General features: G+C 35.2%; 1 protein-coding gene across 2 annotated transcripts in view; it reads left to right on the top strand.

The window, feature by feature from the left end:
- Cftr (cystic fibrosis transmembrane conductance regulator) overlaps positions 1-13,482 on the top strand; it is a 182,797-nt gene that overhangs the window by 18,261 nt on the left and 151,054 nt on the right. For both annotated transcript variants that reach the window (XR_002818877.1, XM_004644850.2), the window contains exons 2-3: positions 5,020-5,130; positions 11,351-11,459. Coding sequence is in view for 1 of the 2 variants with exons in the window: in XM_004644850.2 (XP_004644907.1) it covers positions 5,020-5,130; positions 11,351-11,459 (220 nt within the window). In the remaining variant the exon portion in view is untranslated. The remainder of the gene's footprint in view (positions 1-5,019; positions 5,131-11,350; positions 11,460-13,482) is intronic.

The raw sequence follows: 13,482 nt of genomic DNA, 5'->3' as shown, positions 1-13,482 counted from the left end.
TCTCTCCTGATTATGTGGACTTTTTCAAATTCTTGGTCAATATATTAAGGTTATAAGACAATTTCTAAATGCATTTGAACCTGTCTACCTAGAGGACTTTAATTTCTACTTAGTCTTTTAAATTTTAATTATTTTACAAATAAAGGAAGAAGGCTATGAGGTTTATTAATGTGTCAGTTTTTATGAAAAGTGTCATGCAGTGGTGGTTTGCATTTGCTATCTTATTTCATTTTATTTGGCCAGTTAAATAAAAAGTAACGCTAAATACTGTGGAAGCATGATTGTTTTATACAAACAAAATTATTTTGACTTGAAAAGGACTGATATGTGATACCTTCATCTTAAGTTTTAGTAAATGAAAATGTCAGGTGCTCTGTTCTATTAATAAAAGTCAAATGTCAAATAAGATGGACTATAAACTTTAATTACTGGTTTTAGGAGGACATGCTTTATGAAAATTAAATTTGTAACCATGGCTAATATTATCAAATTCTTTTTATCATAACGAATTATAAGGCACTCTACACAAAATTGAAAGTTGTATTCTAAGAAATAAAACAAAAACAGTGTTATGTGTGTGTGCCTCAAAATCAATAACATTTTCTCTGTAGTAAACTCCCAAACTTCTCTTAGTTAAGTGACTGGAACAGTGCTATCTGGGATGTTAGGACTTCTTTTTTATCAGTTAGTTTAAAATTTACAAGTTCTAAACATCCATCTACATTGAGTCTCTGCTATTTTCATAATTAAAAAATAGGTTTTGTTAGTACACATTTGCACTGCATGGTGATTACGTTCATGTGAGAAATCAGTATATAACATATCTCAATTTTTTTAAACTTTCCCTTCTACTTCGTAATTAATAAATATCTGGCTTCTGTTGAAAATAGGTAGAACTTTGAGAAGTATCACAATTGCTACGTAGAACAGTTTATAAGTCCATTGTCCATGATTATTACCTGGTTCTAAGTGATGTTAAAATTCAGTCACTTAAAGGTGAGAGGCAAAGATAGCAGGTGTGTGGAAGGGATGGGGAAAGCTGGGCAAAAGCTCATGGAGTTTTGTTGTTCATGGTCAACCTACATTGTCTCATTGATTTCTGGTAGAAGAAATTGTGGAGGGGAAATCCTGATCAGGAACTCTTAAATTCTGCCCAAGTCTGTTGCGTATATGCAGGATTATTCAAAAGAAGAGGGGTTGCATAAGTTAATATTTCATAAAGTATCTAAGTATAGCTGTCTTGTTTCCCTTGCTTTGTATTTATAAAAAATGCCTGGTCTGAGGCCAAAAATGGGGAGCTTCTTGGTAGGGCAGAAATTTTATTCAGTTTCATTGGCTTAAACTCACAGAATAAAATATTTCTCTGATTCTGTGGCGATTTCAGTCACCCTAAAATTAATGAATTTTATCATTCATACTTTACCTTAGATGAAATTTCAGTTTCAGGACACAAAACAGGCTTACTGTGGTGAAACTACCAGGAAATATTAAATAATGGTAATAATTACATTACCTGGGTGATTATACTGCTGAATTTTGCTTGGTTTGACGATGCTAGGTTGCAGCACTCTTGATAATCAAAACTAGATGTCACAGTGTAACATAACTTCTTAAAATGGATACAGAGAATTCAGAAAGCTTTTTATAAAAGTAGCACACAAATTATGTTAGTTTGAAGTGAGCTGAACACGTACACATGGGAATTGTCAGATATAGACAAAGAGAGTTGCGTTTATGCATTTCAGTCTCTAAGAAAGAGATTAAAATTTATTCTCAATTTCTGAAAATGCCTTTTTGGTTATAATAGTGGTAGTGAAATACTGTTCACTTGTAAAGTTAGGGTTATAGTTTAATAATTTAAAGCACATTGAAAGTACCACCTTCACTATGGGTAGAACACACTTCTTTTTATTAAATCTTCTGCAAGTCCCTTTCCTTCCACTAGGGCAGCATGTGTTTATTCTAAGCCTTTTACACGTCTGGTACTCAGTGATCTGCTCTGGTTGGATTTTCCTTACTGAGCTAATTATTGAATATTCAGTAAATTTGTGACTTGTTGCTAAAGACAGCCATTATTAAACATCAAATTATTTAAACCTATAATTAAATAAATTATATTGAAACAATAGTAATAAAAACTCAAAAGTTATAATTTTCTGAGTTTTATTATTTGTACTTTCGAGATTATTTGTGTTCACTGTATCTGAGTAGTGGATGTATTATAATAAGTAATTGTTTATCTCTTCCAAACTCTGAGTTTAATGACTTCATATTTCATAGCTTGAAATGGTGAGATTATTTTTGCCACGGTAGATGGATAATAAAAGCTTTTTACTTTATTTTACGGGCTAGAGATTATTGACTATTAGCTCATTGCATAACACCACTGTGTGCAGCTGTTAGGGTCCTGCTTTCCGGTCTCCCCTACACTGACATAATTCACCATAATTCATTTTATTGAATTGAGGAGACTAAGCATGGTAAAGGTGATAGTGAAGGCAGATTGTGGAAAAGTCTAGGCTTTTCCAGTTAGTAATTCACACCAGTTTAGTATCTCTGAGCACCATTTCTTTACCTTAAAATAGGTTCTTTTTTGTTCTTCCTACTTGAGAAAGTTTTTAAATAAAAGTTAGAATGTGCTCATAGATGGCGAAAGTATTGGAGGTAGCTAAGCTAGATAGAAGTTAATACACTTCTTTAGAGCCAGAAAGAGAGTAGGCTCTAAAGGGAGTGAGCACAAAATTAAAGCGATGAGACTTGTAGCTGGAGGCACAACTGCAGGAGCCTAGGCCCTGGGACGCAGAAGCATGGCCAGGCCTATGTGGCTCCCTACGGGTAAAGGTAACTTGGGATTATACTGGAATTACCTCCACCTGGTCTTCGAACTCCAGATGGGAGTCCTGGCATCAGTCACCCAGGTGGGAGATCAGAGTATCGAGACCCATTGCTTTCCAGAACTACCTGTGTGCTTTCCCTGTGGCCGTGCTGCACGGTGACCTGCTTCCCTACTGGACTGATATTAAGTGGCTGTACTTGTCATACTACAGGTTGGTTGAAGTCTGACCCATGTTGTACCCACACAGTGACTTTGCTGTATAAATCACCCCTGACAAAGGGCCTTGGTGGCAACTCATTTTCTATACCCCTCTGTCTCTCAGGATCTATTTCTTAATATATCTTTCCTACTCTTGACCTCTGTTGTCACTTGGAATTCATTTTTTGATTTTAGGGTACATGGACTGGGCACATCTAGCAGGCTGGCAGTTATATTTCTCATATATCGAAAGCTGTTTGGGAAAGGCTATGTGCACACAGTTTTTATTAGTTGTAAACTCTAGATTTACCTTTGAACTTCTACACATTAGTTTTCAAAAGCTTGCTAAGGCATACTCTAAATTGCTGTCTCAGGTTTTTCCTAGCTTGACTGCCACCTGCATCTCCCGCTTTCCAGCCAGTCTGTTGGCTACAGGGGTGGGGAGCCACTTGGCTGTGCTTTTTCTTCTCAGATGATAGCCAATATAGACACTGCATGATCACCACACTCCTTTTCCTTTTGGGTTCAGACAGGGCTCATGTATTTTCATTATTGTTTTCCAGGAAAAGTGATCAATGGATAATCACTGATCATCCATTATTTAATAAAGAATAAACCTAATTACCACCTGTTGTTAAATAATTCTCTTGATAAAATGCAAATTTCCTGTTAATAGGGAAAAGTGATGTATCAAGCAATAGTCATATCTCAGCAGGAAAAGATTGGTGAAGTTATTTAGCTTTAGAACTGGACCCTAATTCAGGTAAATCTGAATGAAAGAAAAATTGTGCAAACAGGAACAAAAAGTAGAGCCTACAGAAGAAATTGGCAATAAAGGAAGTGGAATCTGGACCTTTTTGTGGGAGTGATGGGAGTGGAAATGAAGTCCATCTGCAAGACTTTTTGCTGGAAATGTATCAAAATGTTTGTACTGACATAACAGTTCTCTTGTATTCTGAGTGGCTTTGCTAAAAAAGTTTTCCTATTATACACATACAAAGTACACACATGAAAATATTCTCTTGGTACCATAGATATACGTTAATTTAAAAAAAAAACAAATGTTTTCACTTTCACGAATTTATCTTGCCTCTGTTTTCAGTGGCTTAGCATACCAAATAGTATCAGTGGCATTGACTGTTAGAATTCTTTGGAGCAAAGAAAGTTGCTGAACAGGAAAGTATAGATTTGTGATTCCTTAAATTCAAATTTTATTTCTTTCCTCAAGAAGTACGTGAAATTTCACCCAAAATTTCAAATTTCATTTAGAAGTATCCCTTTGCAGATGATATATTTACTTCATAATTCTCTATCTCCTTCCCTTTTTTCTTCCTTTTCCTATTTAGGTTATCTTGTTTCTGTCAAAATTACACTGCTTTACCTATAGTGATTAGAAAGAACATACTTGAAAATACCAGAGTACCTTGCTGTACCAGCTTCATTAATTCCTATAGTAAATTGTTATTAATTTGATGCCTAAAGGAAAGAAATGTGGAACTGGTGCAGAATGAGGAGGTAAGACTTAAGAAGTTAATGATCCGTAACCTCAAGTATAGATTTCAGGCATGACAATTAATCCAACAAACTGATGCAAACTATGCACACTCTGGCTTAGTCGATTCATTTAGCTAATAGTCTATTACTGAGTACCTTGTGTTATTGTAATACTGTTATAAAAGTGTCTTGATTAAATATCTTTTTAGAAATCTGCTTGTTCCCTTGGGAAAGAGTTACCATTTTTCTTATCCATTCTGACAAAATGTCAGTCACATTATTTCAGAACTTCTGGTACTTTGTACAGATGTGTCTTTTAAAATATGCATCTTGGCATTTATATAAGTTGGTTTTTCTTCTCATATTCATACAATTGCATGTGTACAATATCTTCAACATGCCAAAAGATTGAACTGGTGTCAGATTCCAAATCTGTATTGGCAATCAAACAAATTGTTTATTTATACCTGCCCCTCCTTTTTCTGTTTTAGCTGGACAAGACCAATTCTGAAGAAAGGGTACAGAAAGCGCCTGGAATTATCAGACATATACCAAATCCCTTCTGCTGATTCTGCTGACAATCTATCTGAAAAGTTGGAAAGGTATTATCATGGTTTATTAGTTGAAGTGATACATTCATACTATTAATTATTTGGAGGATAGAAAAGCACTTGGCTGTGCTTTTTCTTCTCAGATGATAGCCAATACAGACACTGCATGATCACCACACACCCATATTACAGGGCCTATTTCTAATGGCTAGTTAAGATAGGAACATTTTATATTTTTGCTGAAATCTTGACTGATTGAAGAATTAAATAATGAAACCACAAAGGAAAGAAATAATTTTCTTGAGACTTGCCTTCTTACAGTTGAAAAAGACATATTTGTGTTCTGAGAATTTACCTGTCTTTAAAGAGCATGAGATAGATTTACTCATAAAATCTTAACATGTGGAGATAAATGTGCCAAAGGGAAGTCTTAAAGTAGGGGCTATTGGATGTCAAAGAAATACAAAAATTTCATTATTTTTGCTTCCAATTACATGTCAAGCTTAACATCTCTCCTTGGCCACTCTGAAGAGCAAGTGTCATTGTCTCCATTCTACAGAAAACATTTCTCGAATGACCCATACTGTTGCGCATTTTTCATATATTTGTTTGCCATTTGTATTTCCTTATCTGAGAAGTGTATATTCATCTCAGATGCCTGTTTTGGGGTTGGGTCTTTGAATTTTGGCGCCTTATTTTAAAAAATTCTTTATGTGTTCTAGATAGAAGACTTTTGTCAGAGGGGCAATTGGATACAATTTTTCCCCCAGTTTATGGGTTTTCTTTTTACTCTGATAGTGATTTCTTTTGATATGCAAAAACTTCAAAAAGATGAGATCCCTGTTGATTCTTTGAAGTATTTCCTGTGCAGTTTGGTTTTTATTTATGAACTTTCTACCTATCCCTGTGTCTTTAAGATTTCTACCTACATTTTCCTCCAAGAGATTTAGTGTTTCTGTTTTAATGTTTAAATCTTTGATATTTGACTGTACTTTAGTGCATGGTGATAGACATGGGTCTAATTTTAGCCTTTGGCATGTGGAAAGCCAATTTTTCCAGCACCATTTATTAAAGAGGATATCTTTCTTCCAGTGAACATATTTGGCACCTTTGTCAAAGATAATATGACTGAATGTATTTGTAGTTGTGTCGGTAATTCTAACTGTTTCATCGATCCTCTGGTCTGTCTTTATGCCAGTACCATGCTGATTTTGTCACAGTAACTTTGTGGTATAATTTCATGTCACAGATTGTGATGCCTTCTACTTTTCCTTTGTTTCCCAGGATTGCTTTTGATGTTCTAGGCCTCTTCTCTTCCAGATGAATTTTAGGAATGTTTTTTGTAGCTCTTTGAGTATACTAATGGCATTTTAATTGCGGTTTCAGTGAATCTGTCTAATGATTTTGGGAGTATGGCCATTTTCACAAGGTCAGTTATTCCTATCCAGGAGCAAGGAATACTGTTCAATTTTCTGAAATCCTCCTTGATCTCTTTTCTCAGAATAATATAATTTTCACTGTATAAATTTTTTATGTCCTTTGTAAGATTGATTCCTAAGTATTTCTTTTTTTTTTTTTTTTTTTTTTTTTTTTTTTTTTGCATGTTACTGTGAATGGCATGGTTTCCCTAATTTCTCTTTAGGTGTGTTTGTTGTTTGTGTACAAAAATGCTACTGATTTTTAAGTATTGAATTTGTATCTAGCTGTGCTACTAAATTTAGTTTTCAAATATACAAGTCTTTCAGTGGTCTTCTTGGGGTTTTCTATATAGAGCATCATGTCATCTGCAAATAACGATAATTTCAATTTTCCCTTTCCAATCAGTATTCCTTTTATTTCTCTCTCTTATCTGATCGCTCTGGATAATGTTTCAAAAACTATATTGAATAAAAGTGGAGATAGTGAACATCCTTGTCTTGTTCCTGATTTTAAAGTGAAGGCTTTCTCTTTTTTGTCCATTTAACATGATGTTGGCTGTTAGTTTCTCGTAGATGGCTTCTTTCATGTTGAAATATAGACCTTCTATTCCAATTTTCTGTAGGGTTTTTATCATGAATGAGTGTTGGACTTTGTCAAAAGCTTTTCCTGCATCTATTCAGATTATCTTTTTTTTTTTTTTTTGGTCTTTGGCTTTGTTGATGTGTTGTATTGCATTTATTGATTTTCATATATTAAACAATCCCTGCATTCCTGGGATGAGTCTCATTTGGTTGTGGTGTATAATCTTTTTGATGATTTGGTGCATTCTGTTTGCTAGTATTTTATTGAGGATTTTTGCATCTGTGTTCATTAGAGAGATTGGACTATAGTTCTCTTTTTTAGATTTTTATTTTTTTTATTTTTTTTTATTTTTTTTTTGCAGAACCAGGGATTGAACTCAGGCCCTTGTACTTGTCAGAGAAGCGCTTATTCCTCTGAGCCATCTCCCTGGCCCCTAGTTCTCTTTTTTAGATGGGTCTTTTTCTGGTTTTGGTTTCAGAATAATGCTTGCCTCCAGGCATGAGTTGAGGAGAATGGCTTCTCTTCCAATATCATTGATGATTATTTATGAACTTTCTACCTATCCCTGTGTCTTTAAGATTTCTACCTACATTTTCCTCCAAGAGATTTAGTGTTTCTGTTTTAATGTTTAAATCTTTGATATTTGACTGTACTTTAGTGCATGGTGATAGACATGGGTCTAATTTTAGCCTTTGGCATGTGGAAAGCCAATTCCCTAAACTTCTTATAGAATTCACCTGTGAATCCATCAGGGCCTGAGCTTTAAGTTGTTTGCAGGATTTTAATAATTTTAATAATATTTTTAATTTTGCTTCCTATTGTTGGGTTATTTAGAGTTTGTTATCTTTTTAATTTAACTTTGGCAATTCATATATATCTAGGAAAATGCATTTTCTTTGTTTTCCATCCTGTGAGAGTAAAGATTCTGGAAATAGGTACTGATGATCTGAATTTCTATAAGGTCTGTAGTAATTTCACCCTTTTGATTTCTTATTGCATGAATTTGATTTTTTTCTCTCCTTTTTTAATAAGGTTGATTAGATGTTTATCAATTTTAATTTTTCTTTCGAAGAAACAATTCTTTGCTTCATTAATTTTTTGTAGTTTTCTTCATCTCCACTGCATAAATTTCTGCTCCACTCTTTATAATTTGTTGCCTTCTTTGGGCTTTGAGCTTGATGATGTCTTCGTTTTCTAGGAGCTTAAGGTTCAGTATAAAATCATATAGTTGGGCTTTTTTGTTTTCCTAATGTATGAATTTACTGCTATAAATTTCTTTCTTTAAGACAGTTGTCATTGTATCCTGGTAAGTTGTGTCTGCATTTTTGTTTGATTATAAGTATTGCCTAATTTCTTCTTTAATTTCCTCTGTAACTTCAAGAAGTTGTTATTTAATTTCCATGTGTTTATGGTGTTCTTCTGTTTTTTTCCTATGAATAATTTTCTGTTTCATTGTTTTATGGTCAGACAATATGCATGGGATAATTTCAATTCCTTTGCTTTGGCTTAAGTATGCTCTATATGCTAGTGTGTGTCTGTTTTGGAGGATGTCCCATGTGCAGCTGAGAAGAATGTGTATTCTAACATTACTGGGTGAAGCACTCTTAAAAGTCTACTAAGTTCATTTCGTTGCAAGTTTGGTTTAGTTCTGTTATTTCTTTGCTCAGTTTTTGCCTATTGATCTACTTCTTTGTGACAGTGGCATGTTAAAGTCCCCCATTACAATTGTATTATTACTGATTTGATTTTTCAAATCTGTTAAAATTTATCTTATGTTTTTGGGTGTTCCTACATTGAATGCATATATATTTATGATTATGCTCTCTTCCTTTTGCAGTTTTCCCCTAACAAGTATGTAGTGACTTCTTTATCTCTTTGAATCATTTTTAGTTTGAAATTCATATCTTCAGCAACAGAATATCTACTTCTTCTTTTTTCTGGGTTTCTGTGTCATGGAATATTGTTTCTCATTTTTTGACTTTCAGTCTGTGAATTTCCTTTTGAGTTAAAGGTGCTTATTGTATACAATATATTGTTGAATTTTGTTTCTTAATCCACTCTGCCTGTCTGTTTCTTTTGCTTGGTGAATTGAGGCCATTTACATTGATGGTTATAACTGGTATATATTGGCTATCTTTGTCATGTTATTTTCCTGCTGTAGGTTCCCTACTTTTCCCCTTTCTTTAATTACTTACTCTGTTTGGTGGCTCCTTTCTGTTGTTCTTGAAGCTGTGGTTGTTTCTGTCTCTTTTTAGAATATCTGTCAGTACTCTTTGTATGGTTGGTTTGGAGGTCATGAATTACTTCAGTTGTTCTTTGTCATGTAAGAATCTTATCTCACCACTGAATTTGATAGGTAGTTCTGCAGGGCACATCAATTTGAGTTAAAAGTTATTTGCTTCCAGGACCTGAGATACTTCACTCCAAGCTCTTCTTGATTTGAAGGCTTGTGTTGAGAAATTGTTCATGATTCTGATGGGCTTTTCATTTATAGGTGATCTGTTTCTTTTCTCTAACAGCTTTTCACATTCTGTTCTGTTACCATTTTTGCATAGTGTCTTCCCAAGGCCTCGTGCAGTCACAGGGCAGCTCCTGGAGTTTGTGACTGATTATTTGATGATATTGATTATTGTGCTGCACCTGCCCTAGGGCAGTTAATTTGCATTGAAATGTAAGGAGGGAGGAGAAGCTAGCTAGCTGTCTGAAGTGTTGGCCCTCTCTTTTGCTCTCTTGCTCTTTGCTGCTGCCCTGAAAGGTTGCTCTCTGCCATGTGCCAGTCTGCCTTGGAGCCAGCTGAATATGGACTGAAACCTTCAGTTAACTGTGAGCCAAATAAACCTTTCCTTCCTTCATTTTGGCTGTTGGGTATTTGTCCCAGCAATGGGAGAAGAGTAACTGAGACAGTTCTTTTGCTGAATTTCTGAGATCTTGATTATTGTGTATCTAGATGTAGATTTATTTTGATTATGGCTCTTTGGAGTTCATATGTCTCACTTAACTGTATGTCAGATTCTTTACTCATGCTTGGGAAATTTTCTGCTGCAAGTTCTGCAAATAGTCTTTTTATGTCATTTGTGATGACTCCTGTTTTTTGTTGACACCTATTATTCTTAAATTATTTCTCTTTGCATCATCTTGTGGCTGCTGAATTGTTATTTTCTATTTCTTTATTAGTCTTAAGGGACCTTTCCTTTTACTTTCATTAGCGGCACCACTGTCTTCAAGGTCTGAAAGTCTATCTTTAGTTTTATTCAACCAGTTTTGCCAGCTTTCCTTGGAATTCTCCATTTCCTAGATATCTATTTCATGTATTCTAAATCTTTCCTGCATTGTCTGTTCAATGTTTCCATCATTTTGCTACTCTCCTCTCTTTTTTATCCATGCCTTCTTTAGATATGCTGAGCAATACTTTCATGATTGCTGTCATTTCCTTTTCCACCTGAGAGATTATTTCTGATCTGATTTCTTCTATAGCATGATATAATTGTTCTCTTTAGATTTCAGAAATTTCAGGTGTATGACTTCCACATTCTTCTATGTCCTTATCTTAGAGTTGTTCTGAGTGGGCTAGAGGATTGAGATTGCCTTTTATTCCTTTGTTTTGGCAGTTTTGAAGCTCTCAGTGATTACCTGCACTCAGCAGTGGTGGGAGAGCTGTGGCGTGCGCGACAGTAAGGTTCCTGCTGTAGTGGGGGTCAGAGTAGGACTCACCAAGGCTCTCGCTACTGGTGCTGGAGACTGTCCGATGCTCAGCAACGCTTCTGTGCAGGTGGTGGGCACAGGCTGGACTCACCAAGACCCCACTGCTGCCTGATGTTCGCATCCATTAATCTTATACTTTAGCTTTCCATTGCTCTTATAAAGCCTGGTCTTTTCCTTTAACACATACAATGTAGCTTTTCAGGAATCCAAATTCTTTCAGAGTAATATATAGTGCAGCATCAAAATCTGCCAAAAATGTTTGTGAGCAGTTGGTGCTGCAGTTTTCATAGATTTTGTCCTTAATCACTTAGGTTACGTTTCTCAAATATACTTATGTGAAACAAAGTTCTGTTAAAAAAAATACATGGTGGCACACACCTGTAAATGTAGTACCCAGGAGACTGAGGCAGGAAGATCACTGTTCAGGACCAGTCCTGACTACATAGTGAGTTCAAGGCCAGTATGAGCTACATAGTGAGACCCTGTCTCAGAAAATGAAATAAAAGAATAGGATGACTCAGACATTTACACATGCAATTTATTGACCACATTTTTCATTCCTTTGCAGAGAATGGGATAGAGAGTTGGTTTCAAAGAAAAATCCAAAACTTATTAATGCCCTCCGGCGATGCTTTTTCTGGAGATTTATGTTCTATGGAATCCTACTATATTTAGGGGTAAGAATCTCCCTTCGAGTGTATTATGGATAAAAATAATTGTATTATTAGGATTATAGTGATTATGAAAGGACTAGAGAATCTAGTGAACAAGAATAAATATATAAAGGATTAATTTCACTCTAGACACTAAGAAGTTACCTAAAATTCTGAGAGTGCTAAGTAAAAATCCTTTGGAATGACAATGACTATTAACAATTCAAAATGGGTACAACAAAATAAATTACTTGTTTAAAAATTATTTTCTGGGACTGATAGCTCAGTGGAATAAGCACCTGCTTTGGCAAGCGCAGGGATCGGAGTTTGATCCCTGGTCCCATATGCTATGTCAGGACACCTGGGGTGCACTAAGCTGATGAGCAAAGTCCAGGTGTGGCGGTGCACACCTATAATCCCAGCACTGGGGAGGCTGCAAACAGAAGGATCACCATAAGTCCAAGCTGCCTGGTGAATCCCTGTACCAAATACCTAAAATGAAATAAAAAAGTTATTTTCTGTTATAATTCTAAAAATTATATTTTCTTACTAATACATGACATTTCTGCTAACTTGATTTTTTTCTATATTCAGTAAGAGAATGGCAGAGGAGACTGTAAGGAGAAGTACCCAATTATGTATATTAATGTAGTACTTTGAAATCATATCTACATACTGAATTGTTTCAAAGAAAAATAGTAACATTTTAAAATGTGGTAGCTAGGTATACTTCAGCGACATAAACCTGTGTCTTCTCATTCTCTTTTCTTCATCATCATGAAGAGAGTGCTTGCCTGAAAACCCAGGTGTTGGTGTTTTAAAAACCTTGCATGTTCCCCAGTTCTCAAGTATGACTCAGGTTCATTACTTTCTATATAACCTGAGCACCATTTTCAATCTTTGCTTGTAACCTTTAAGAGGAAGTGGTAAGCAGAAAATATGTTCAGTCTTCCAGTAATAGCTATGTGCAGCATAGCCCTGGGAAGTTCTGTTCCAGATGGATTGCCTATGTTCATACTGTCTCAGGGATTTGTCAGTGTCACAGTGTCTCCCAAATACGTGCCACATTTATTTCAGTGCTTTAAGAATATTATGTCATATATCCCAAGAAAAATGCATTTAAAATGTATTTTGACAAAATTGAATATAACTAGCCTCAGAATGTTTTCTAATGCTGTGATAATTTCCTAGATGAGATTCTTCTGACATATACATACTTTATAGGTAGATCTATGGATCATATGTATGAATTTGTTGTTTCAAAAAGCCAAAAAATTTTCCTAGGAAATTATGAATGGGTGTGTGTGTGTATGTGTATGTATGCATGTATATGTGTAATATATGTGTTCTTAATGAAACCTATAAAAATTTGAGGGTGAAAATAGTTTCTTGGTAGATAAGAATAAGGTAGCCTAGGAATTAATTGCCCTTTGAGATGTTTTTGAGGTCATTTTTCTCATGATAATATGCAGAACATTGGGAAACAATTTTTTTTAGTCACGATTTAGTAGTGGTAAGGGGGAAACCTATAGACAAGATTAAAGGACAAGGCAGTGGAGCAGGTCAGGAGAGGGATAAAGTTGTCAAACTTAAAAATATCCCTACAGAAGAGATCTGAAAACCATTCATCGTTTTAATTATCCATGGGTGAGGGTGAAGAGGTGCTGCTGAGCTAACTTCAGCCCTGTGCTGCCTCTGTGGGGCCCCAGAACATGTGAACGGCAAAGTCTTTCCCATGGGTACCTTCCTAGTGATACCAGGAGAACATGAGAGGACGTAAAGGCTCTTGATGCAAAGGCTGCTGAAATGTGCATGGAAAATTTGTATTGGGAATGGCACAAGTGGAGCAAGGCTGTGGGTTTAGACCCTCTCACATGACAAAGGTCTCGCCCATTCCACATACTTTAACAGTGAAGTTGGTGAAAATGTTACAAACTTAAGTCTCATGCAATAAGATAATCATAGTGGCTGTTTGAATGAATGGTTTTTCAGGGCATCTGATCTCTAGAATTAAAATTATATTATATTTTATTTTATTTTTTGGTGG

This window comes from Octodon degus, unplaced genomic scaffold, assembly GCF_000260255.1.
Source record: "Octodon degus isolate 3935 unplaced genomic scaffold, OctDeg1.0 scaffold00213, whole genome shotgun sequence".
Classification (NCBI taxonomy): Eukaryota; Metazoa; Chordata; class Mammalia; order Rodentia; family Octodontidae; genus Octodon; species Octodon degus.
Note: the sequence above shows the minus strand (reverse complement) of the source record. Positions and strands in the feature narration are given on the sequence as shown.